Here is a 23,740-nt window from a genome sequence, read left to right on the forward strand (position 1 = left end):
TAAAAACAGAATAAATATATGGTAATAAAATTATTTCTTCAGTTACTGGTATGCATACCTTTTAAGGAGTCAAAGTACCTCTCTGCCTCCCATAAATCACCGATGTGGATTTCTGTTTACATAAAAACCACTAGCTGTGGGCTATAGGCAACTGTGGGGACATGATACCAACAAGAGATATTTGAGTAGTGTAACCTCATAGTAACAGGACAGGCATGTCCAAGATTATGACTTATCAGAAGGTCAGAAACCTGTTCTGGAGGGAACTTCCTGCTTAAGTGGAAAATTGTCTATAAGTGTTCTTGGAATGAGAGTGGAAGTCAAGGAGAAAGAGAACCTTGCAGAATTCTCACCAGGAAATGACAATCAACAGGAATGCTTACCTAAAGACACTCGCACCTGCGATCAAGGTGGTGACCATCTAAGGGTGCCGTGTCTCTTCGGCAGCTAAATCTTCTTGGGGAATGTCAATTGCTAGTTATGTAAACCTTGCCTTGTTGCGGCAATAGCTGCGGGGGACATCCTTACACGTCCTCTTATTTATAGAGAATGCTCCTCACACTTCAAAACACATACAGTAACATCCTAAGCTCAAAGAAGTCAGAAACATGTCAGGGAAAGTCTGGCCATACCTGCTCCTCTGCTGGTGTCTCTGCAGATGCTCTACAAAGCCTCTGCAAGGCGTCAACAGCTGAACTGATCACCTCTAGAGACCACTGAAATCCATTCAGCTTACACTTGACAGCATCTATGAAGGAAGTCAAAACCCCTGAAGTTCAACTGCTTAAATATATTCAGGTATATATATATACACACACACACACACACACATATACATACACACACACACACACACACACGCCTGAAATGAACAGCAATGCATTTTCACATAAGATTCTCCAGCAGACACTCACCAGTCACTTTGTCCCGGGTGCTCTTAGGAAGATGCTTTGCAATATGCCCAATCACACACAGAATATGTCCTAAGGTGTTTGAATTGGGATTCTGCTGACTAGAGAAAGGGCAGGAGAAATATGAAGGGAGAAGCAAGTTAAACACTGCTGCCAACAAAGGCCTTTCTTCTGGATTAATAACACTGGAGGAAGCAGGGTAGGTAGCATGGCTTAGGAGTCAAGCTGTGGGAACATCAAGGCACTTAATGTACTTGGACAAAGGGGAAATGGGTGAAACATGATTCTTATTTTTTTCATGCTTGTTTTTATACCAGGTTTTAAACAGAAGGTCTCTGTATATGAATAGCTATGAAAAAGCTCACTTCCTTAAGCCTTGGGCTTTGTTTCTAAGACTCTTCAGTGTCATTACTGGTTAAATTAGAAGATACAAACCTGCTGATTTTCTCCCAAGATTGTATTATTCTGCTGTAGTCCAGCTTGGGTGAGGAGCCAGCAATCTTGGAGAGCAGCATCCAGGCAGGTGCCGAATGTTCCGTGCCAGTGTGAGATATTACATTGTTTATAAAAGTGGGTGAGAATTTTCCTTTCTTGGACCAGATATGAAAAGTCTTATTTAAATATCGGCTGGAAAAAAAAAAGATAGAAAAGCAGAATTGCAACTGTAAATATACAAAATGATTCAGATGGGAGCCTCACTGAAAGGGTATCAACTTCTGCTGCTCCAGGACTCACATGGCACATGAAACTTATATGCAGACGTTCCTAACTAGTGGCGTGTCTGATACCAAACTAGGTATCTTTTAAATTTTTATTATTCTACTATCAGTTATATTCATTTTTCCCCTCATAAAATATTCCTTAAAGTAAAGAATAAAATTTCACAATTCATTTGAGACTCTTCTTATCCTCCTCCCCTCCAAAATTTCTACATAACTGCATGGGGTCAGTTACAGATACATCCAGAGCTTACACAGTTATAGTGACAAAAATTAGTAACATTGTCCTTTTTTTTTTTTTTTTTTTCTTGAGATGGAGTCTCGCTCTGTCGCCCAGGCTGGAGTGCAGTGGCGTGATCTCGGCTCACTGCAAGCTCCACCTCCCGGGTTCACGCCATTCTCCTGCCTCAGCCTCCCGAGTAGCTGGGACTACATGGCAGGATTGTAAATGACAACCTAACAATTAAATATGATGATATTAAATGAGCTAAAATATGCAATAACTTAATACCACTCAGAAATAGGTATTTCAAACCTTTTCAAAATAAAAAACAATGCTTCTGATGTACTAAAGTGTTTGTGTTATATTACTAGTTTTTGAGACAGGGTCTCACTCTGTCACCCAGGCTGGATCACAGTAGTATGATCACAGCTCTCTGTGTAGCCTCCACCTCCTGGGTTCAATCAATCCTCTTCCCTCAGCCTCCAGAGTAGCTGAGACTACAGGCATGGTCACCATACCTGGCTAATTTCTCTCTCTCTCTCTGTCTTTCTTGAGACAGGGTCTCACTATGTTGTCTAGACTGGTCTTGAACTTCTGGGCTCAAGCCATCCTCCTGTCTTGGCCTTCCAAAGTACTGAGATTATAGTTGTGAGCCACTGTGCCTGGCTGTCACTGTTGTTTTAGAACTATCTCTTATTTTACTTCTTCCCAAGTCACTGAATGGGATCATATGATTCATGAGACAATGCCATATTATATATTTAAATGAAGAGAAAAATACACTTCTTCCCTTGATTAATTTTTCTTAGACTTCTGGGAAAACACATACACATACATACCCACACGCGAACATCAGGAATTCCTCATTAAACTGTTTTTAGAAGGGAAATTCTCAAAACATACAGAATAAGGTAACTATAACAAAATAAACACATCTATATACCATAATAAGCATATGCATATAAATGAAGTTTTGCTAATATATCAGCTATTGATTAAAAATCCAACCACAGATGTCAAGTCTTACTACAGTTAGCTTACAACATGATTTATGTCTGATTTATGTCCAAATACCACAAGATATAAGCAATGAACAAGTATTTTTAAATTTATTTAAAAATAACTATATAAAATATTAAGTAATGTTTATTATATGTAGCCAACAGAATTGGGAAAAAGTCCTCTGAACTTGCAGAAATCTCAAACTTGGCTCTTCTTTGACAACTCCCAGCCCTCCACTCCCAGCCAGCCTCCCAGCCCAGCTGAGGGCCACAGCCATTCCCCACCTGGGCAGACTGTGACCCAACACACTAACTTCTATCTTAGTACCAAAACCAACAGCCATGCTTCAGGCCCGTCTCCATGGCCTCCACCAGAGGTTACTGACTACTCTTGCGCTGAGACTCTGGTCCACCAGTTGGATCTCTTTTCATCTCCTTTAACTAATTCCTGTCTTCTAATAACTAATTGCTGATTTGAAAAGCTCTATTCTTAGTCCTCTTATCTCCAACCTAACTCTGGGTGACCTCATGCATTACCAAGAGCTCCCAACTGAGGTGTGACAAAGCATTCAAGTTGAAGCTGGGCTTCCATCTCCAGCACTCCCTCTGTCCTCAACCTGCCCGACCTCTGCTCTCCACACCTCAGTCAACAGCAATTGATTCAGGCATTTTCCTGAGATTTCGTAGAGCCTTCTGGCCTCTGAGCTTTTGCATGACTATTTCCTTCCTGGTAACCCTTACTACTCTGGCTGCTGAATTCCTACACATTCCCAAATATTCTGCCCACGCCACTACTTCTGGGAAGCCACCCTAAGCCAGAAGAAGAAAGAAAGAGGACAGGAAGAGGACAAAGAGGAAGAAATAATCACCAAAATGCCAGGTGCCCTTCCTCTGTTCTCCTGTAGCTCCTTTTCCACTAAAATTGTGACTTGCTTTTGTCTATTTCACTAGACCAAGAGCAACTGGAGGAGAGGAAGTGCACTGAACTATTCCGTGAATCTCCAGCACTTAGAACCAGTCCTGGAAAATGAAGTCCTCAAAATATGTTTGTTCAGTTGAATAAAATATTTCCTCTTCCAATTCCTCCAAACCTCAGGCTCAGCTTTCATCACCTCTACCATTCCCTCCTATAGGGCCTTTACAGAGGTGATGAAGTTAAAATGTGGCTGTTAGGGTGGGCCCTAACCCAAGCTCAAGGTGAGAGGTGAAGCCAGTTGGACTTCCTGGGTCAAGTGGGGACATGGAGAACTTTTCTGTCTAGCTAGAGGATTGTAAGCACACCAATCAGCACTCTGTAAAAACGCACCAATCAGTGCTCTGTGCCCAGCTAAAGGATTATAAATGCACCAATTAGCACTCTGTAAAAACACACCAATCAGCACTCCGTGTCTAGCTAAAAGATTGTAAATGTACCAATCAGCACTCTGTAAAAACGTACCAATCAGCATGCTGTGTCTAGCTACAGGATTGTAAATGCACCAATCAGCACTCTGTAAAATGGACCAATTAGCAGGACATGGGCGGGGCCAAATAAGGGAATAAAAGCTGGCCACCCGAGCCAGCAGCAGCAACCCGCTCGGGTCCCCTTGCACGCTGTGGAAGCTTTGTTCTTTCGCTCTTCACAGTAAATCTTACTGCTGCTCACTCTTTGGGTCCGCACTGCCTTTATGAACTGTAACACTCACCGCAAGGGTCTGCGGCTTCATTCCTGAAGTCAGTGAGATCACAAACCTACCAGGAGGAACAAACAACTCCGGACGTGCCACCTTTAAGAGCTGTAACACTCACTACGAAGGTCTGCGGCCTCACTCCTGAAGTCAGCGAGACCACAAACCCACCAGAAGGAAGAAACTCCAGGCACATCCGAACATCTGAAGGAACAAACTCTGGACACACCATCTTTAAGAGCTGTAACACGCATCGCGAAGGTCTGCAGCTTTATTCTTGAAGTCAGCGAGACCAAGAACCCACCAGAAGGAATAAATTCCGGACACAAAGGGTATCCTTATAAGAAGAAATGCGGACACAGAATGAGACACCAGGGATGTGCGTGAGGTCACAGCCAAGGAAAGAAGCCTCAGGAGAAACCCACTCTCCTGGCACCGTGATCTCAAATTTCTACCTTCCAGAACTGTGAGAAAATAAATTTCTGTTGTTCAAGCCACCTACTCTGTGGTGTTTTGTTATGGTGGCCCTGGCAAATTAATACAAAGAGCTGTATCAATTAAAATTTTAGACTAAAAAATGCCTATATAGAACTGTGCCCTTTAAAAAATACTAATACATTCTGAATACTCTGTTTCTGAATGTATACTGAACAAGACATTTGTAGTTGTATCACCCATTTCATCATTAATATTATTTATTTGTACCTTTTTTCTTGTCATATCTCGGCAGAAGTTTATCTTTTCCATTAGGCTTTTTGAAGACTGTTTTTCTTTCCCAGTTTTTAAATTTCTAAATTTTAGCATTTCTTTTCCTCAAGTTTATTCAAAGACTTTTTGTAACTTCTTAAATTGAACCTTTAGCTCATCAGTTTTCAGTCCTTTTCCTTTTCTAATACACATTTAACGTTACACATTTCCTTCTAAGTACTCCATTAAATGCATTCTACAAGTTTTGGCACGTATTCAGTTCCAAAAATCTTCCAATTCACTGGTCTTTGACCTTCGAGTTATTTAGAAGTATCTTTTTTTAATTCTTCAAATGCTCTTTTTTGAGGTTTTCCTCTACTACTTATTGTATAATGCTCAGAGAACATTATCCTATTAATACAGAATTGTTGATATTTAAGACTGACTCTATGAAGTTGTACATAATCAATTTTTATAAATGGTTCACATAAGCTTAGAAATGTGTGCTTATTGGGCATGGGGTTTTATACATATCCTTTAGGAACACATAACTCTTCCAGGTATAATTCCTTTATCATTATAAGTAACTTTCTTTACAACTGATGACATCTTCCATTAAATTCTATTTGACTCTATTTTAAATTCTATTCTATTTGATACGGCCTTCTTTTTGCATTATTTTTCTAGTAACCTTTTTCTTACTTTCAGCATTTCTGGTAATTTTATTTTAGGTGTGGCTCTTATAAACAGTATGTAGTTGGATTTTGGTTTTTATACCCAAAGATTTTGTCCACTAACTGTTAAATGGAAGTCATTTACATTTATAGAGATTACTGACCTATTGGATTAATTCACCCTTTTATTTTATGATTTCGGTATACCATGCTTTTTATTTCCTTCTCATTTTTTAACCTCACTTCTGTTCTGCGTTTTCTTGCACTGAACTTTCTTCAGTGTTACTTCTGTTCTACTGGCTCAGAAGTTACATACGACTATCCCTGGTTGTCTGCAGTGTTAACTCGAGTTTAATGCCAATCAGCATCTCTAGTCTCCTCCTATCCAATGCTAGAAATGCAAGTAAATGCACCCTCCAGCTCATCCTACATACTTTTTTATATTTTAGCTTCACCTTGCTTTCAGTCATCCCAGTTAATCATCCTCATATCATTGTTGTTACTGATTTTTAATGGCTATGCTTAATTTAGATTTATCTGTGTTTATCGATTTCTTAGCAACTTTTCCTTCTCATTCCTCCCTTCTGAATTCAGCTTCCATCCTTCTGAAGTACATCCTTTTTATTTTTTTGAGATGACGTCTTGCTCTGTCGCCCAGGCTGGAGTGCAGTGGTGCAATTACGGCTCACTGCAGCCTCCACCTCCTGGGCTGAAGCGATCATCCCACCACAGCCTCCCAAGTAGCTGGGACTACAGGCGTGTGCCACCACAAATGGCTTTTTTTGTAGAGACAAGGTCTCACCACATTGCCAGGGATGATCTCAAACTCCTGGTCTTAAGCAGTTCTCCCGCCTCAGCCTCCCAGAGTGCTGGGAATATAGCCTGGCCTGAAGTACATCCCTCATAGATGGCCCTTTAGTGGAGAGGTAGTGGCGATAAACGCCCTTGGTTTTCTGCTCGTCTCAATATGGCTTTATTTTACCCTGTATGTTGAATAATCTGGTTGGGTGCAAGATTCTAACTTGATGTGAACAAGTTTTGTTTGAAATGTTTTTGAGACATTTAGAATTGTTGACTACTTGCTTCGCTTGAAATCCTCACTCCCTGTTTCCATTTGAATAATTTTCTCCTAGTTGTTCCTCTACCTCTCCATACTTCTGAATTCTTTTGACATGGCTGTCTTCCTCTGCTGAAGCCTTCAATGCACACTTTCTGCAAGGTTCCTCTTCTAAACCTGCATTTTTTCTTACTCATTTTATAATCTCCTTAAGCAGTTTCATCCACAACCTGATTCCAGGTTTAATAATGAGCCCATGTTTGTTTGTTTGTTTTAATGTCTCCTTAAAGACCTCTGAAATAAATGAATACCAAAAATAAGACAAAATTTTAAGCAACACTGGAAAATAAGAAGAGTTGCCATGAAATCAGAAGTCAAGAGTAATTTCGGAAAATGTGCAGCACGTGAGTTCTGGGCCACTTTTTTTCAAGTATTAGCCAACTTGGGCAGAGGTGGCTATCACCTACAATGATAAACAGAGATTGCATGGTGGTTACACAGGCATACTCTCTTTGTGATATTTACTGACCTTATGGTTTGTGTACTTTTCTAGACATGCTATACTTCAATACAAAAGTTTTTATAAAGAAAAATAAATTTTAAAACCTCCCAACAGCTTCTCAGGAGCTGTAGAAGGCCTCTCCTGCTTTTTTGCAAAGAATGACTACTACCTTTCATTACATTAACATGAATTAATACATAGAGCATGCATAAGGAGGTATCTCTAAGAAAAGTGAAAAAGCAGTAGACTCTATTATTAGCTAAATCTCTCCGTTCTAGAAATCTCAGGAAAGCATAGGGTGGGTAGAGGTTGAGTATCACTCATCTGAAATGCTTGGGACCAGAAGTGTTTTGGATTCTGGAATATCTGCATATACTTAATGAGATATCTTGGGGATGGAAGCAAAGTCTCATATACACCTTCTATGCACAGCCGGAAGGTGATTTTATTTTTCGCTTGGGGATGCTGAACAGACTGTATGCTGTGAGCCTGCATTCTCACTGTGACCCATCTCATGCGGTCAGGTGTGAGATTTTCCACTTGTGGCATCATGCTGACATTCAGAAAGTTTCAGCTTCCAGAGCATGTTTGGATTTTAGATTTTTGGATTACAGATGCTCAACCTGTACTGAGAAAACCATGAAGAGATCCTAGAGTACAACGGCTGCTCTTACAAATCAGGAAACTAAGGCTCAGAGAAAGTGATTTTTGCCAAGGCTGCAGAATGGTATTTTTTGATACTAAATCTATTTTCTTTCTACCGCATGATGATTCCTCCATCACAGATCCTAACTCCTAAATACAATATTCACTGTACAGTGTATGTTCAATAAATGTTATCAAAGGGGAAAAAGCCTGCAGCGTTAGTTAAGTCAATTAATCCAATAAGGTGTTAAAAACAGTTTAACTTGCAGGAGCTAGGAAGTCATCCTTCGTGATAACCAGTATTGGGGAAAGGTGATATTAATATGTATCTCCATCAGTGTTGTCTACTACATATGAAGACACCAAAATCTGAAACTGGAAAGCGTCAGACAGATGCAAAGGAAGTGACCAAACAGGTGTCACAAACATACAGGCGATAAAAATATCTAAGAGATTGGAAGTCAGTCAGGGAAAGAGAGACCAATACTTAATCTTCACATACACTAAGTAATCTGGAAAGCTGATTTTTCGAGGACCAGTAGGAGAAATTTATTAATACAAAGTCCTACGGCCTTCTTCTATAGGGAACACAGGTCATACAGTTAACCTACCTCAGTTCCTGGCTTTCGGTGGTGAGGAGAGTAAGAAGCGCCCAGGCGAGGACCTGGCTGTCGTCCCCAGAGTGAAAACGACTGTGATGCTGGATGTTCTGCAGCAGCAGCTGGTCCAGGAACTCCAGGGCCTTCTCCTGCACAGTGCTCTCGCAGTCCATCACCACCGGGGCCACCCCCCGCAGCCAGGCTTTCTGGATCTGCACGCATCTAGGCTGAGCCTTAGGAGTGAAAGATTATGACATGAGAAGGTCTAAATACAACTCAGGGAAGTTGTGATCAGCATTTTGAGATGTTAAAAATAATCACATGTTCAACTGCAAATAGACCATAGAGTGAAAAAAGAAAAAAATTCAAAAAATATACAAAAGCAAAGCCAGCTTAATGTAAATCACTGCAAACCAAAATTTTAAACTCATACATTAAAGTCACTATTTTACTAGTAGCTACTAGTAAATCAGTACTTTTTTGGTCATTAAAAATCAAGAGCAAATAATAAATATCCCAAAGAGCAATTAGAACAGATGCTGACAGAAAAAGTCAAAATATGCATTGCTTAATGCCTTCTATTATGAAATAAAGAAATAAACATACTTTTAAAATTCTTTGACTAAAATGCTAACTAGTAAACAAAAGTAAATTAAATATAGTACTTGTGAGTCTGCCGGCAGTATCATCTATCTATGCCCTAATTGACTAAATTTAATCTAGGCCTCTAGCTTAACCAAATCAATTTTAAATTTTATTTTTCTGTGTGAGATTTAAAGTGAAGAAAAGGGCCGGGTGCAGTCATTCATGCCTGTAATCCCAGCACTTTGGGAGGCCAAGGCAGGCGGGTCACCTGAGGTCAGGAGTTCAAGACCAGCCTGGCCAACATAGTGAAACCCTGTCTCTACTAAAAATACAAAAATTAGCCAGGCATGGCAGCACCTGCCTGTAGTCCCAGCTACACAGGAGGCTGAGGCAGGAGAGTTGCTTGAACCTGAGAGGCAGAAGTTGCAGTGAGCTGAGATTGTGCCACTGCACTCTAAGCCCGAGAAACAGAGCAGGACTCTGTCTCAAAAATAATAATAATAATACTAAAGTGAAGAAAGGGCTAACAATTGGCATTCTCTAGCATTAGTTCCTAATTATGCTTAATAGGAAGCACAGTCTATCACACAAAATTCAAAAATACCTCCTCCCTTACATTGTACAGTTCTACAGTGGACTTAGTAGAGTTTTTAAAGGTCAACTTAACATTTAGCAGCAGGTAATTATTGTGTGGAATTACTTTTAATGTAAAATACCATGCATTACATATATAATGTCCTGCCTCTCACCATAAGGAGTTCAGTAAGAGACTGGAGGGCCTGCTTCCGGACAGACACTGCAGGGTCCCGACACTGGTCCTGCAGAATCCACAGGTCTTCCTTCATGCCTGAGACATCACAGTGTTTCAAAATACTCACTAATACCTAGAAGGCATAGACGCAACATGAACTGGTAACTGCGTAGCATCAACTCAGAAAGATAAACTGTTAACAAAGGAACACTTCCTTTAAGTTTGTGGTTCTTAACATTTTGGGGTCATGGATCCAACCTTCCTCCTCACAACATCCCATTTTTCAGAATCCAATCTGCTAAGGCCTCTCTCAGAGAAAAACAAATTTTATATAAACAAATATTTACAAACTATTTTATGAACCTATTAAAATCCACCCATGGTCCCTAGGTTAAGAATCCCTATTCTAAACAAATTCAGGGTATAAATTTGTGGTTCTTAAAAAAATCAGAAACCCTGTAGGAAAGCTTAAAAATAAAAAATCTTCCAGTTCGTCTATGATTCATATACAACAGGATCAGGGTCAACTAACAGTTCGGCGAAAAGCAAATTAAGTAATGAATATGGCCTAAGAGTTTAAAAAATATTCCTTTGCATTTCCAAGTTTTTAGTGCTTAAAAAAAAAAAATGTGCAGAGAAAACTCCCACCTGCAGTGCAGACTTCCTAACGTTGGTCTTCTCATCCCTGATCCTCCTTCTCAGCATTGCCATGACGCATCTTTCTGTAGAGGGAATACCAAAGGGTCATCACAGCTGGAGAAAAGTCACACAGCAGCTAACATTTCACCACACAATACCCAGAAAATACACTCATCTTAAAGACTCATTAGCTTGTTTTAAATCCTAAGAAATGAGAGTGTGGAAAAAGAAGAAAATGTGAATAATTAGGTATTCACTGTAATGCATATAAACTTTGGAATATTAAAAATTCGGTTTTAAATCTCAGCCCCTACCTCTAAAATTGTGAATGAATTATTTATCTCTTCCATTTTGTTTAGCTACAAATAGGAGTATCTAACCCATAGGATTATTTTAAAGATTTGATGAGGTAATATATAACAGCAGCTTTAAAATGTTTGACTTGAAGACATTTTTTTATAAGAGACAGGGGTCTCATTCTGTCACCCAGGGTGGTGTACAGTGGTACAATCATAGCTCACCGCAATCTCAAATTCCTGGGCTCAAGTAATCCTCTCTCCTCAGCCTCCCAAGTAGCTAGGAATACAGGCATGAGCCACCATGCTAATTTTTTTTTATTTTTCTGTAGAGACAGGACCTTGCTGTGTTGCTCAGGCTGGCCTTGAACTCCTAGCCTCAAGTGATCCTCCCAACTCAGCCTCCCAAAGCAGTGAAATTATAGGAGTGAGCTACCACGCCCAGCCTTGAGGCTTCTTTATATTCTTAAAAATTACTGAGGACCCTAAAGAGATTATATCTTTTAATACTTAGGATCAGAAATTTAAACTGAGAATTGTAAAAATATTTATTAATTCATTTTAAAAGAGCAAGATATGTTACTGTTAGTACTTTTTCATAAAAAATAACTATATTTTCCAAAACAAATAAACTAAAAATAGTGAAAAGGCTGGATGTGGTGGAATGTGCCTACAATCCCAGCTACTGGGGAGACTGAGATCAGAGGATCACCTGAACCCAGGAGTTCGAGTCCAGCCTGGGCAACACACCAAGACCCGATTTTAAAAAAAAGAATGGCATTGTTTTAGAGTTTTGCAAACTTTAAAATGTCTGGCTTAATATAAGCCAGCTTATCTCTCATCTGGCTTATATTAAACAGGATTCTCATCTCTGTTTCTACCTGCAATCTGTTGCAATTTGATAAGTCATGGGACCACTGGAAAACTCCAATATACATTCGTGAGGAAATCAGAGTGTGGAAGGCAAATGAACACTGCATTCATTTTTACTTCAAGGACCCCTGAGGGTTCCCAAAACACACTTTGGGAACTGCTTATATATAAGAAGGCAGCTTAAAAAATAAAAGATGGAAAACAATAGAGAAAAATCAATGAAACTAAAAGTAGGTTCCTTGATAAGATCAACAAAACTAATACACCTTTAGCTAGACTGGCGAAGAAAATAAGAAAGAAAATTGAAATTGCTAAGATCAAGAAAGGAGGGACATTACTATTATTAGCCTTACATAAATAAAAAGGATTACAAAGGAATACTATGAACAATTTTATGCCAACAAATTAAGTAGCCTACATAAAAGAAACACATTTTTAGAACGACAAGTTTTAGAAAGACACAAACTACAGAAACGGACTCAAACAGAAATAGAAAATCTGAATATACCTGTAACGAGTAAAGAAACTAAATTAGTGGCCAGGCGCGGTGGCTCACGCCTGTAATGCCAGCTCTTTGGGAGGCCGAGGTGGGTGGATCACCTGAGGTCAGGAGTTCAAGACCAGCCTGACCAACATGGTGAAACCCTAACTCGACAAAAAATACAAAAAAATTTGCCGGGTGTGGGGGCGGGTGCTTGTAGTCCCAGATACTCAGGAGGCTGAGGCACGAGATTTGCTTGAGCTGGGAGGCGGAGGTTGCAGTGAGCCAAGACTGTGCCATTGCACTCCAGCCTGGACAACAACAGCGAAACTCCATCTCAAAAAAAAAAAAAGAAGAAAAGAAAGAAAAAGAAACTAAATTAGTAATCAAAAATACTTTACACACACACATACACACACACCCCTCCCTAAGGACCAGACACTTACTGGAGAATTCTAACAAATGTTAAAGCAAAAATGAACAACAATCCTTCATGAACTCTTTCAAAAAACAGAAAAGAATACACTTTCCAGCTCATCTTAGGCGAGTACTACCCTGATAGCAAAACCAAAACATCTCAAGAAAACAACGGATATAGTTTGAGTATTTGTCCCCACCCAAACCTCATGTTGAACTGTAACACCCAGTGCTGGAGGCGGGGCCTGGTAGGGGTGTTTGGATCACTGTGGCAGATCCCTCGCAGCTTGGTGCTGTCTTCAGGACAGCAATACTGAGTGAGTTCTTGTGAGATCTGGTCATTTAAAAGTGTGTGGCACCTTCCCCCTGACTCTTTCTTCTGCTCCCACCATGTGAAACGCCTGTTCCCTTTTGGCCTTCTGCTATGATTCTAAGCTTCCTAAAGCCTCCCCAGAAACAGATGCCAGTGCTATATTTTCTGTACAGCCTGCAGAACCATGAACCAATTAAATCTCTTTTCTGATAAATTACCCAGTCTCACATCTTTTTTATTTTTTATTTTTTTGAGACAGAGTCTCACTCTGCTGCCCAGGATGGAGTGCAGTCGCATGATATTGGCTCACTGCAACCTCTACCTCCCAGGTTCAAGTGATTCTCCTGCCTCAGCCTCCTAAGTAGCTGAGATTACAGGCACCTGCCACCATGCCCAGCTAATTTTTGTATTTTTGGTGGAGATGGGGTTTCACCATGTTGGCCAGACTGGTCTCGAACTCCTGACCTCAAGTAATCCATCTGCCTTGGCCTCCCAAAGTGCTGGGATTACAAGCATGAGCCACCACGCCTGGCCACGTATTTCTTTATAGCAATGCAAGAATGGCTTAATACAACAGACCAATATTCCTTATGAATATGACACCAAAATTCTCAACAAAATACCAGCAAACCAAATCCAGCAAGATACAACCATGCTTGGGATTTATCCCAGGAATGAAATGTCAACCTGTGAAAAATCAATCAATGTAAATTACAGCATGGTGACAGAACAAAGAAAACCACACAATCATCTCAAAATAGATGCAGAGAAAGCATTTGCAAATTCCAACACCTTTCCATGATAAAAACTCAGCAAGCTTGACATGGAAGAAAACTTCCTCATATTGATGAAAGTCATCCTAAAAACCTCACAGCTAACGTCATACTCAGCGGTGAAGACCAAAAGCTTTCCCCCTAAGTAAAGAAAAAAGACAAAGAAGTCTACTCTTTGACTTCTTTTCAACATCATTCCACAGACTGTAAACCAAAAATAAAATTCTAAGGCTCTCCAACCATCTGAATGGACTTCCTCCTCAGCCAGGGCACTCTAAAATTTAACCTGAAGACTGGTTCAGACCATGACGGGACGTGGATGTCAGACATGCCTCATTATACCCTCCAGCATTAACATCAACACAGTCTTTAAGTCTGATAAGAAACGTTTACAATCTATTCTCTCTGAAGCCTACTATCTGAAGGCTTCCTCTGCAGTAATGAACTTTAGTCTCCACCACCCTTTATCTTAACCCAGACATTCCTTCCTATTGAACCCAGTTCTTTAGACAAACTCAACCAATTTTCAACAAGAAAAATTTAAAATCTACCTAGAAGCTGGAACCCTCCCCACCTTGTCCTGCCTTTTGGGACCAAACCAATGTATCTATTAAACGTATCTGATTGATGTCTGATGCCTCCCTAAAGTGTATAAAACCAAGCTGCACCCAACCACCTTGGGTACATGTTCTCAGGACCTCCTGAGGGCTGTGTCACGGGCCATGGTCACTCACATTTGGCTCAGAATAAATGTCTTCAAATATTTTACAGAGCTTGACTCTTTCTGTCAACAAATAGGTAAGAAAAAGAAATGAAAGATATCCAGATTGGAGAGGAAGAAGTAGAACTACCTCTATTTACAGATGACTTGTTCTTATATCAAGAAAATCCTAAGGAATCCACAAAACAATCATTAGAGCTCGTAATGAGTTTGGCAAGGTTGCAGGACAGAAGATCAATTATCAAAAATAATTTGTAAAAACTAGCAATGAACAATTCAGAAATGAAATTAAGAGAGCAATTTAATTTGCAATACTATTGAAAAGAATAAAAACACTCAGGACAAAATTTAAAGAGCAACAATTGTTCACTGAAAACTACAAAACATCACTGATACAAATTAAAGACCGAAAGAAATAAAAAGACATCTGGTGTTCATGGATTAGAGGAATTAACAAACGAACATGGCAACACTCCCCAAACTGATGTACAGATCAATCCCTATCAAAATCCAAGATGGCTTTTTTTTTTCTTGCAGAAATTGGCAATTAATCTTAAAATTCATATGGAAATACAAGGGACCCAGAATAGCCAAACTAATTTTAAAAAAGAACAAAGGGACAGGAGGAGAACTCATACTTCCTAATTTAAAATTGACTATCACAGGACACTGTGTTAACACCAAAATATGACTCTGACATAAAAATTATTTCTGGGAAGACAGTTAAAGCAGACAATTAACAAGCAGCAGCAAACAGAGAAAAAGCTCTGTCTATCCTTTCCCTTTTCTTCCTATGGGCAGTATATAAATTCTCCTTTACACACGGGGTCTCTAGACCCTTATCAGCCCAGAGCAATTCACAAAACTCACTCCATTATTTTCCTCCCACATACAGGCAGTCCCTGACTTAGGATTTTCTGATTTTGCAATAATGTGACAGCGATGCACATTCAAACCATACTTTGAGTTTTGAATTCTGCTCACTTCCTAGCTAGTGACGTGCAGAATGATACACTCTCACGATGCTGGGCAGCAAGAGTAGCTCCCCGTCAGCTACCCCATCAAAAGGGGACAACAGAGAGTCTCCAGTGTACTGTACTGCCAGCATTTTTTGGATATGGTGTTTTGTGTTACGTAAGTGGACTTCTAAGCCCTCAGTTACTTTGCATTGAGATCTCTCCCGCATAACACGCACTAGACATGTTAATAAACTTGTTTGTCTTGTTATGGGGATCCATCCCGAGGAAGAACTCATGAGGACTGAAGAAAAAGTTATTTCCCCTCTCCTACGCTAGAACGCAACGGCAATCAACACGATGTGGTACATAAAGACAGATATATAGATAAATGAAATAAAATTCCATTAATATAGAATATAGAGCACACAAATAAGCTCATGAGCTTATACAAGTCAGTCAAGTGATTTTTTTACAAGGGTGCCAAGACACTCACAGGTGAAGGAACAGGCTAAAAGAAACAGTGCTATGTCAACTGGATAGTCACATGCAAAGGAGTGAAGGTGGACCCCCTATATCACACCATATTCAAAAATTAACTGAAAATTGATCAAAGACCTAAATGTGAGAGCTAAAACTATAAAACCCTTAGAAGAAAAGACAGGAGTAAATCTTTGTGACTTTGGATTACACAACGATTTCTTAGCTATGTGATACCAAAAGCACGAGTAAAAAAAGAAAAAGATAAATTGGACTTCATCAAAATTAAAATGTTTTGTGCCTCATAGAATACCATTTGAAAAGACAACCCACAGACTGGGACAAGTCTTTAAAAATCATATATCTGATAAGGTATATATATAAAAATAACTTTCAACTCAAAAATAAAAGATAACCCAATTAAAAAATGGGCAAAGAGCTTGAATAGACATTTCTCCAAAGAAAACGTATGTATATGGCCAATAAGCCTATGAAAATTTACTCAACATCATTAGCCATTAGGGAAATGTAAATCAAAACCACAAGCAGATACCACCTCATACCCACAAAGATGGCTAAAATAAAAAAGACAGACATGGCAAGTGTTGGTAGGAATGCAGAGAAATAGGATTATCATACGTTGCTAGCAGGATTGTAAAATGGTGTGGCCACTTTGAAAAAGTGTGGTGGTTCCTCAAAATGTTGAATATAGAGTTACCATATGACCCAGCAGTTCTCCTCCTAGGTATACACTCAGAGGGAATGAAACCACACATCTATACAAAAACTCATACAAGAATACTTACAGCAGCATTAGTCACAATAGCCAAAAAGTGAAAACAACCCAAATGTTCATCAACTGATGAATGCATAAACAAAATGTGGTGTATCCTTATAACTGACTATTACTCAGCACAAAAAGGAATGAAGTACTGATAGATGCTATAACATGAATGAGCCTTGAAAACACGCTATACGTGAAAGAAGTCACACACAAAAGTCAACACAGTACATGACTGCATTTATGCGGAATGTTCAGAATAGGCAATTTTTTTTTTTTTGGACAGAGTCTCGCTCTGTCACCAGGCTGGAGTGCGGTGGCGCAATCTCGGCTCACTGCAACCTCCACCTCCTGGGTTCAAGCGATTCTCCTGCCTCTGCCTCCTCATAGCTGGGACTACAGGTGTGTGCCACCACGCCCAGCTAATTTTTTGTATTTTAGTAGAGACGGGGTTTCACCATGTTGGCCAGGATGGTCTCGATCTCCTGACCTCGTGATCCTCCCGTCTCGGCCTCCCAGTGTGCCAGGATTACCGGTGTGAGCCACCACGCCTGGCCCAGAATAGGCAATTTTATAAGGAAAGAAAATTACTGGTTGCCAGTGTTAGGAGGAAAGGGGCATGGGGAGTGACTGCTAATGGCTATGGGGTTTATTTTTCAGCTGATGGAATGTTCTGGAATTAGTCTGTACAATCTTGTGACTATACTAAAACAACATTATACACTTTCCATGGTGAACTTTATGGTGTGTGAACTCTGCCTTAATAAGAAAAAGCAAAGAGAGCAAAGTGCATCTAAGTGACTATACAAAATTTTTAATGTACAATGAATGCCAACAATATATGTCCTTTCAGCTTATGAACAATGCACTGGAAACATGGGCTCTTTGCGTCCCCGAACTTTCATAATTTTTAAGCATCATTAAATCACCTCAACTTGATATTGCTTGAAAAAGTCTGTGCCACCGTAAATCCGTAACCTGTTTAGACGAAGTCTGGAGCCAACACAAACATTCAGCGTTTTTCCAGAGTACATTTTCCTACCACATTTAGAAAACCTGTTTATTATAAATGTACTTATCGCTCTGAATTGGAGTAATACATGCTAATATCTAGCCTCCCGAACCCGATTTCACGCTGACCTTCTAGGCTGAATAATAAAAGCAGTAATGTAATCATCCTCAGGGCGCTTTCTGTGCATCTCGGCACCTATCTCAGTGTTCCGCATACATGTGTGTACAATTGTATATATGAGAACACTTGTGTGCACAAGCACCTGTCTCTCCACTGATCCTTAAGAGATGGAGCTCTGTCTCACAGACTTGTGCATCTCCAATGCCTGGAACGCATTGGGAAGGACCAGATCAAGGTTTATTGAATAAATTAATAAACCCAATTATGTAATTAATCCTCTACGTACATGCTCTTTCTCTCTCTTATCTGTGTCTCTCTCTCTTTAAATCACTTTCTTAAATGTTGTTTCTACAGACTTTCCCAACAGTCGTCTGGGAAAGATGGGAGGGTGTTACAACCGGAAAACGACAGGCATACCCCTAGATCATGCAGCTATTTAGTAACTAAGCTGGTACAAAAAAGCAGACTGCCCTGCAGTGTTATTTCCATTTTTTAATTTTTTAAACAGACTGTCGCCCAGGCTGGAGTACAGTGGTATGATCAGAGCTCACTGTAGCCTGGAACTCCTGGGCTCAAGCCATCCTCCCACCTCAGCCTCCTGAGTAGCTGGGACCACAGGGGCACACCACCACGCCCAGCTGATTTTTATATATATTTTTTAAGAGATGGGGTCTTGCTGTGTTGCCCAGGCTGGTCTTGAACTCCTGGGCTCAAGTGATCTGCAGGCCTCAGCCTCCCAAAGTGCTGGGATTATGGGATTACAGGCATGAGTCACCACGCCCAGCCAGCTGTTTCAACTCTTAGGGGTGAATCAATCAGAAAAAAAAAAAAAATCCAAGGTTTTAGACTCTACTTACGGTTGTCTGAAATCCAGCAGTATTACCTATCTGACAGTGATAAAATCTGACATACCTCCAGATCCAACTGTTTCACCACTGCTGTCTATGTTGATCTCCCCTGAGGGTTCGGTACGGTTAGTTGTCTGCCTTTGGTAGGAAAAAGCTTTAAAAAAAAAATTACAGTCATTAAGCTAAAAATGTGTTATACTTTTAATAACATTAGCAGGGCATGTTACTCATTTAAGTTACAACATTATTACTGAAATGAATTTCAACCTCTCTCATGAAAAAAGTACAGTGTTAAAGCAGGTAAATAAGGAGGTAAGAAAAACAATTTAAATATTCCACAAATTTTTAAAAGATAATCATTCAATATTTGAAAATGTATTGATCCATTACCTGATGAATTTCTCAGTAAGGTACCAGGGTGACTCTCTATTACAGAAAACGTAGGACCTAAAAACAAGAAGAAAGATAAGAAGGAAGAAGTCAGTATCATAAACTGAGTAAATATCCACGGAGGAATCAAAATCAAGATAATTTGGCTCAAAGACAAGGCAGACAGATTCTAAATTGCTGACAACTGATAACGTTCTCCTTGGGTATGCATTGAAACGGAGATTCATCCTAATACGACCAATGCCCACCAATGCAAAGCAACAGTAAAGGTAGCCACCAATGTCACCTCTCAGATATGAACATCTGAAATACTTTTAAAAGGCCTTACAAATGTATCAGGCTTGCCTATTTAAAAAGTTATTTGGCAAGAAAATATACTAAAAATGGTTTTGAGAGTAAAAATAGATCATGCCATACCTATTACTTTTGCCACAGAAAAGAACGATTCCCTTGCAGTCTATTTCTCAATGAGCACAAGACCGGTTTACTGTCCCAACAGTCGCCATACTCACTGTTAATCAGGAGCTCCAGGATACTCTCCGACGCACTGGTAACGGTCAACTCCAGACAGTGCGCAAAGCTGGACAGTGCCTTGCTGCGGACAGTAGGCGCCTTGTCTAAGCAACGATCAAACATAATTTCCTGCACCAGGAACTTATGCTTTAAGAACTTCTGATGCTCCAAGGAGAGGGTGTTATCCACCTCTCTTTCAGGCAGTTCTAACAGAGCTAAGACAACATCAAGAGTAAAAACCCGGTGTGGGATCTGGTAAAGCAAGATCATAAGAACTGCCATCAGATAGGAGTAAGAACCAAAGAACCCTCCTCATTCAGGCCTAGAAAAAGAGACCCTTTTAAAAAGAGTTTAAAAAGGACCCAAGGTTTTATGCAGAGCTATCTCCTACCTTGGAACTTCGGGAGTATTTGTAAAGCCAGGCAATGAACATAGCGTATTCCCCACAAGGAAGTTTACTGAGCAGCTGGACTAGGGACTGGGCTGCAAAAGTACGATACTCTGATTTATCTACCACCTGAAAAGCAAAAAGAGAAGTTGACCAACCAATATCCACCCGCAGGATGGCTGAAACATATTCTGTAATGTAAGTTGAAAGTCAGTGAGTACAACTAGTTCAATGACCTTTAAATGTTACGTAAATGACTAATAAATTTTAGGTTTTAGAACACTTGAAAACTAATCTAAAGGCAATCTATAAACCATCTCTCCAGAAAAATGCACATACAAATTTAGTATACAATTTCAGAGAGTTTTTAGATCCCCAGGTTTCATAAGGTTCAAATTAAGAATCATTTGTCTAAATGGTTATAAAAATGTAGAGATCATCATGGAAATTTGAACACTGGATGTTTGATAATATTAAGGAATTACCGTGAAAGGATATGATGGAATTTGCTTCAAAACACAATCCAGTATACACATGTTGGGGGATGTGGGGTAGGGGTTTAAGTGACACAAAACTGTGGAACTCGGTGATGGGTATGTGGTGGTTCACCAGCCTATTTTCCCTGTTTCTGTGTGTATGTTCAACAGTTTTCCAAAACAAAGTTTTTTTGTTTTTTTGTTTTTTATAGAACACTTTTGTCTAGGGGACCATCTAGTGAACATTAAATAAAACCACTTTAAGTAACAATGCACACTCATTCCCAAGAACAAATACCCACACTCACACACACACACACACACATTTATCTTCACACACGATATACTTCCATGTTATTATTACTAAGGCAAACAGTACCTTGGCACAGATGTGCTGCAGTAAGATACGGACGACTGGGAATATACTCTCCTTTAATTCATCCACAAGGGCGCTTTGTAAAAGAAAAACACATCTACTGTTCACAATACAGTCAGCGACTGTCCCCAAAAACCACTACTCCTATATTTAGAAATCCTAGTTATTAAAACACTCTACCTCACGCTGTAAGAGTGGTTTCAGTAGAATGAAGAGTGAAGACATAAAATGTCATCGTAGAAAACTGTTAAGTAGTTCCCGTGCAGTTTTGAGAGCTGCTGCAGAGTAGCTAAGTCATCAGGTAAGAACAAAAATGTAATCTTCATACAATTCTTTTGACTACTTACTAAATTTCATATGAAGATGTAAAATATATCCTTTGGGGATAAATATAAAAATTGACTAAGACACAGTACCACCTCATGGTAGCTCAGTGAAATGCATTAGTAACATTACTTCTCCAAACTTTAACCCAATAAGAAATTTCTTTTTTTTTTTTTGGAGATGGAGTTTTGCTCTTGTCGCTCAGGCTGGAGCGCAATGGTGTGATCTCGGCTCACTGCAACTTCCCCCACCGGCTTCAAGAGTTTCTCCTGCCTCAGCCTCCTGAGTAGCTGGGATTACAGGTGCCCGCCACCACGCCTAGTTTCTGTATTTTTTAGTAGAGACAGGGTTGCACCATGTTGTCCAGGCTGGTCTTCAACTCCTGACCTCAGGTGATCCGCCCGCCTCGGCCTCCCAAAGTGCTGGGATTACAGGCATGTGCCACCGCGCCCGGCCTCAAGAAGAAATTTCTACAATGCCCAGACTTGATCCATTTTTAGTGATGTTTATCTGTAACATTACATGAAGACTATTGCGACTGGCATATGAGAAACTCTCATGGAAAAAAAGAAATGATCGTGTTTTCACTTAAAACATTTTAGTTACTTAATGTTTTAAAAAGTCCTTAGTGAGAGACATTTGCTCAGTCACAAGATGACGTCATCCATACCCCATGTCTCCAACTACCCTGCACACTGTGCACACCCAAGGCATGCACACACTTGCACATGCACACCATGTCTCGGCACCACCTCCACGCTGCACGCCAAAAATCAGTGAAGGAGGGAAGGAAAAGCCAATGACGCAGCAAACATGTCCTTGCCAGTGAAACTAAGGCATGAGAGTTTTTAAGTGAAGCTGAGTGACCCATGAGAGGAAAAGTAGTCTAACACTTATTGCTACGGAGGTAAAAAGCAACTCAATTCTTTCCTTCAAGTCATTTCTACAGAGGGAAAGGAATAGAAAAGTGCGAAGAAACAAGAAGAAAGTGGCAAAGAACAAAAGCAAAGAGCTGCAAAGTAGAGAGCAACAGAAAAGGGAAAGAGGTGGACTGGCTGCAATGAAGCAGACAAGGGAAAGGAGAGGCCACCATCCTCTCTCTGAGGCTGACCCACAGATTGAGCGCAAACAAGCTGGAGGCTGGCGCTGGCCCGTGTTCTGCAGATTCCTATCTCTTTAACGGTGCCCCAGCTGGGAGCCTACCAACAGAGACCCAGACACATAAAGCACATTAGCTACGAAGTGCTTGGTTTTCACCCCAAAAACCACCATCAGGCCAGAAATTTTAAGTCTACATGTATCAGAAATCTTAGTCCAGGGCCCAGAGTACTGAGGGAGACTGACAGGGTGAAAATTCACGATTTGTGTGCTTCACCTGATAAACTGGACCGCCTGGTTTCTACAGTTGATGACTTGGGAGGTAACAGCAAGGGGGGCACGATGGGATCCTTCACCAACTTCTAACATTAATATTACACTGAGCATTTGATGGAAAACACAACTGATAACCTAGAAGAGAAAAGAAAATTCAATTTAAGATCGGATGGAGAACACAAGGGTCCCAGACATAGTGACGCAGACTGTAGTAAACCATTTCAAGCCATCTGAAGGTAGGTCAGGCTGGCATAATTGCTGGCTGAACACTAGGGATATATTTCTTAAACAATGAGCAGGGATACAATAAATGCACAATGTAAACAGTGTGAAAGAATGGCTGACAGATGATTTGTCTGATAAAAACAATACCTAGTTTCTCTCCCCACCCTTTGCATATCATAACCCAGAATTTAGGACAAATAGGGAATTAACTGTCATTTACATATGGCAAAGAATGCTACTAATGTTCCCTTATTCAAAAGGGGAAAGAACGATACTTTACACCTGCTTTTTGCCTCCAGTTTACAAAGCACTTTCCAACATATTATCTCATATAACATAGTCACTAATTAATTTATTCATCCAATAAATAAAACATTTACTGAAAACCAAGTAAGTGGTAGGTATTGCATTAAGCACTTTCATCTACATAGCTAGATTTTACTATATATATATAAAATATACATTTAATTTTAAACCTTATAACAATTCCATAATGTAAGCAGGACATGTATAATTTCCACTTCACAGATAATTAAAAAAAGCTCCAAAGGTGAGCTGTCCAAGATCAAATAATTAACGATAAGGCTAAAAACCAACATTGCCTGACATCAAGTCAATACTTTCACAATTAAAAAAAAATACTGACTGGGCGCAGTGGCTCACGCCTGTAATTCCAGCACTTTGGGAAACCAAGGAGGGTGGATCACGAGGTCAAGAGATCAAGACCATCCTAGCCAACATGGTGAAACCCCATCTCTAAAAATACAAAAATTAGCTGGGCATGGTGGCGCGCACCTGTAGTCCCAGCCACTATGGGGGCTGAGGCAGGAGAATCGCTTGAACCTGGGAGGCTGAGGTTGCAGTGAGCCGAGATCATGCCACTGCACTCCAGCCTGGTGACAGAGCGAGACTGCGTCTCAAAACAACAACAACAACAACAAAA

The 23,740-nt window shown here is 40.1% G+C and overlaps 1 protein-coding gene across 3 annotated transcripts in view; it reads right to left on the bottom strand.

Moving 5' to 3' along the window:
- NCAPD3 (non-SMC condensin II complex subunit D3) overlaps positions 1 to 23,740 on the bottom strand; it is a 71,432-nt gene that overhangs the window by 30,240 nt on the left and 17,452 nt on the right. For all 3 annotated transcript variants that reach the window (XM_034934089.3, XM_008973261.4, XM_055095124.2), the window contains 12 exons: positions 22,574 to 22,707; positions 20,878 to 20,950; positions 20,026 to 20,151; positions 19,634 to 19,886; positions 19,122 to 19,178; positions 18,796 to 18,885; positions 10,670 to 10,743; positions 10,020 to 10,154; positions 8,698 to 8,918; positions 1,347 to 1,538; positions 915 to 1,012; positions 633 to 748 (listed from right to left, as the gene is read on the bottom strand). In XM_034934089.3, coding sequence (XP_034789980.3) covers positions 633 to 748; positions 915 to 1,012; positions 1,347 to 1,538; positions 8,698 to 8,918; positions 10,020 to 10,154; positions 10,670 to 10,743; positions 18,796 to 18,885; positions 19,122 to 19,178; positions 19,634 to 19,886; positions 20,026 to 20,151; positions 20,878 to 20,950; positions 22,574 to 22,707 — 1,569 coding nt within the window. The remainder of the gene's footprint in view (positions 1 to 632; positions 749 to 914; positions 1,013 to 1,346; positions 1,539 to 8,697; positions 8,919 to 10,019; positions 10,155 to 10,669; positions 10,744 to 18,795; positions 18,886 to 19,121; positions 19,179 to 19,633; positions 19,887 to 20,025; positions 20,152 to 20,877; positions 20,951 to 22,573; positions 22,708 to 23,740) is intronic.

The sequence above is a fragment of the Pan paniscus genome, chromosome 9 (assembly GCF_029289425.2).
Source record: "Pan paniscus chromosome 9, NHGRI_mPanPan1-v2.0_pri, whole genome shotgun sequence".
NCBI lineage: Eukaryota > Metazoa > Chordata > Mammalia > Primates > Hominidae > Pan > Pan paniscus.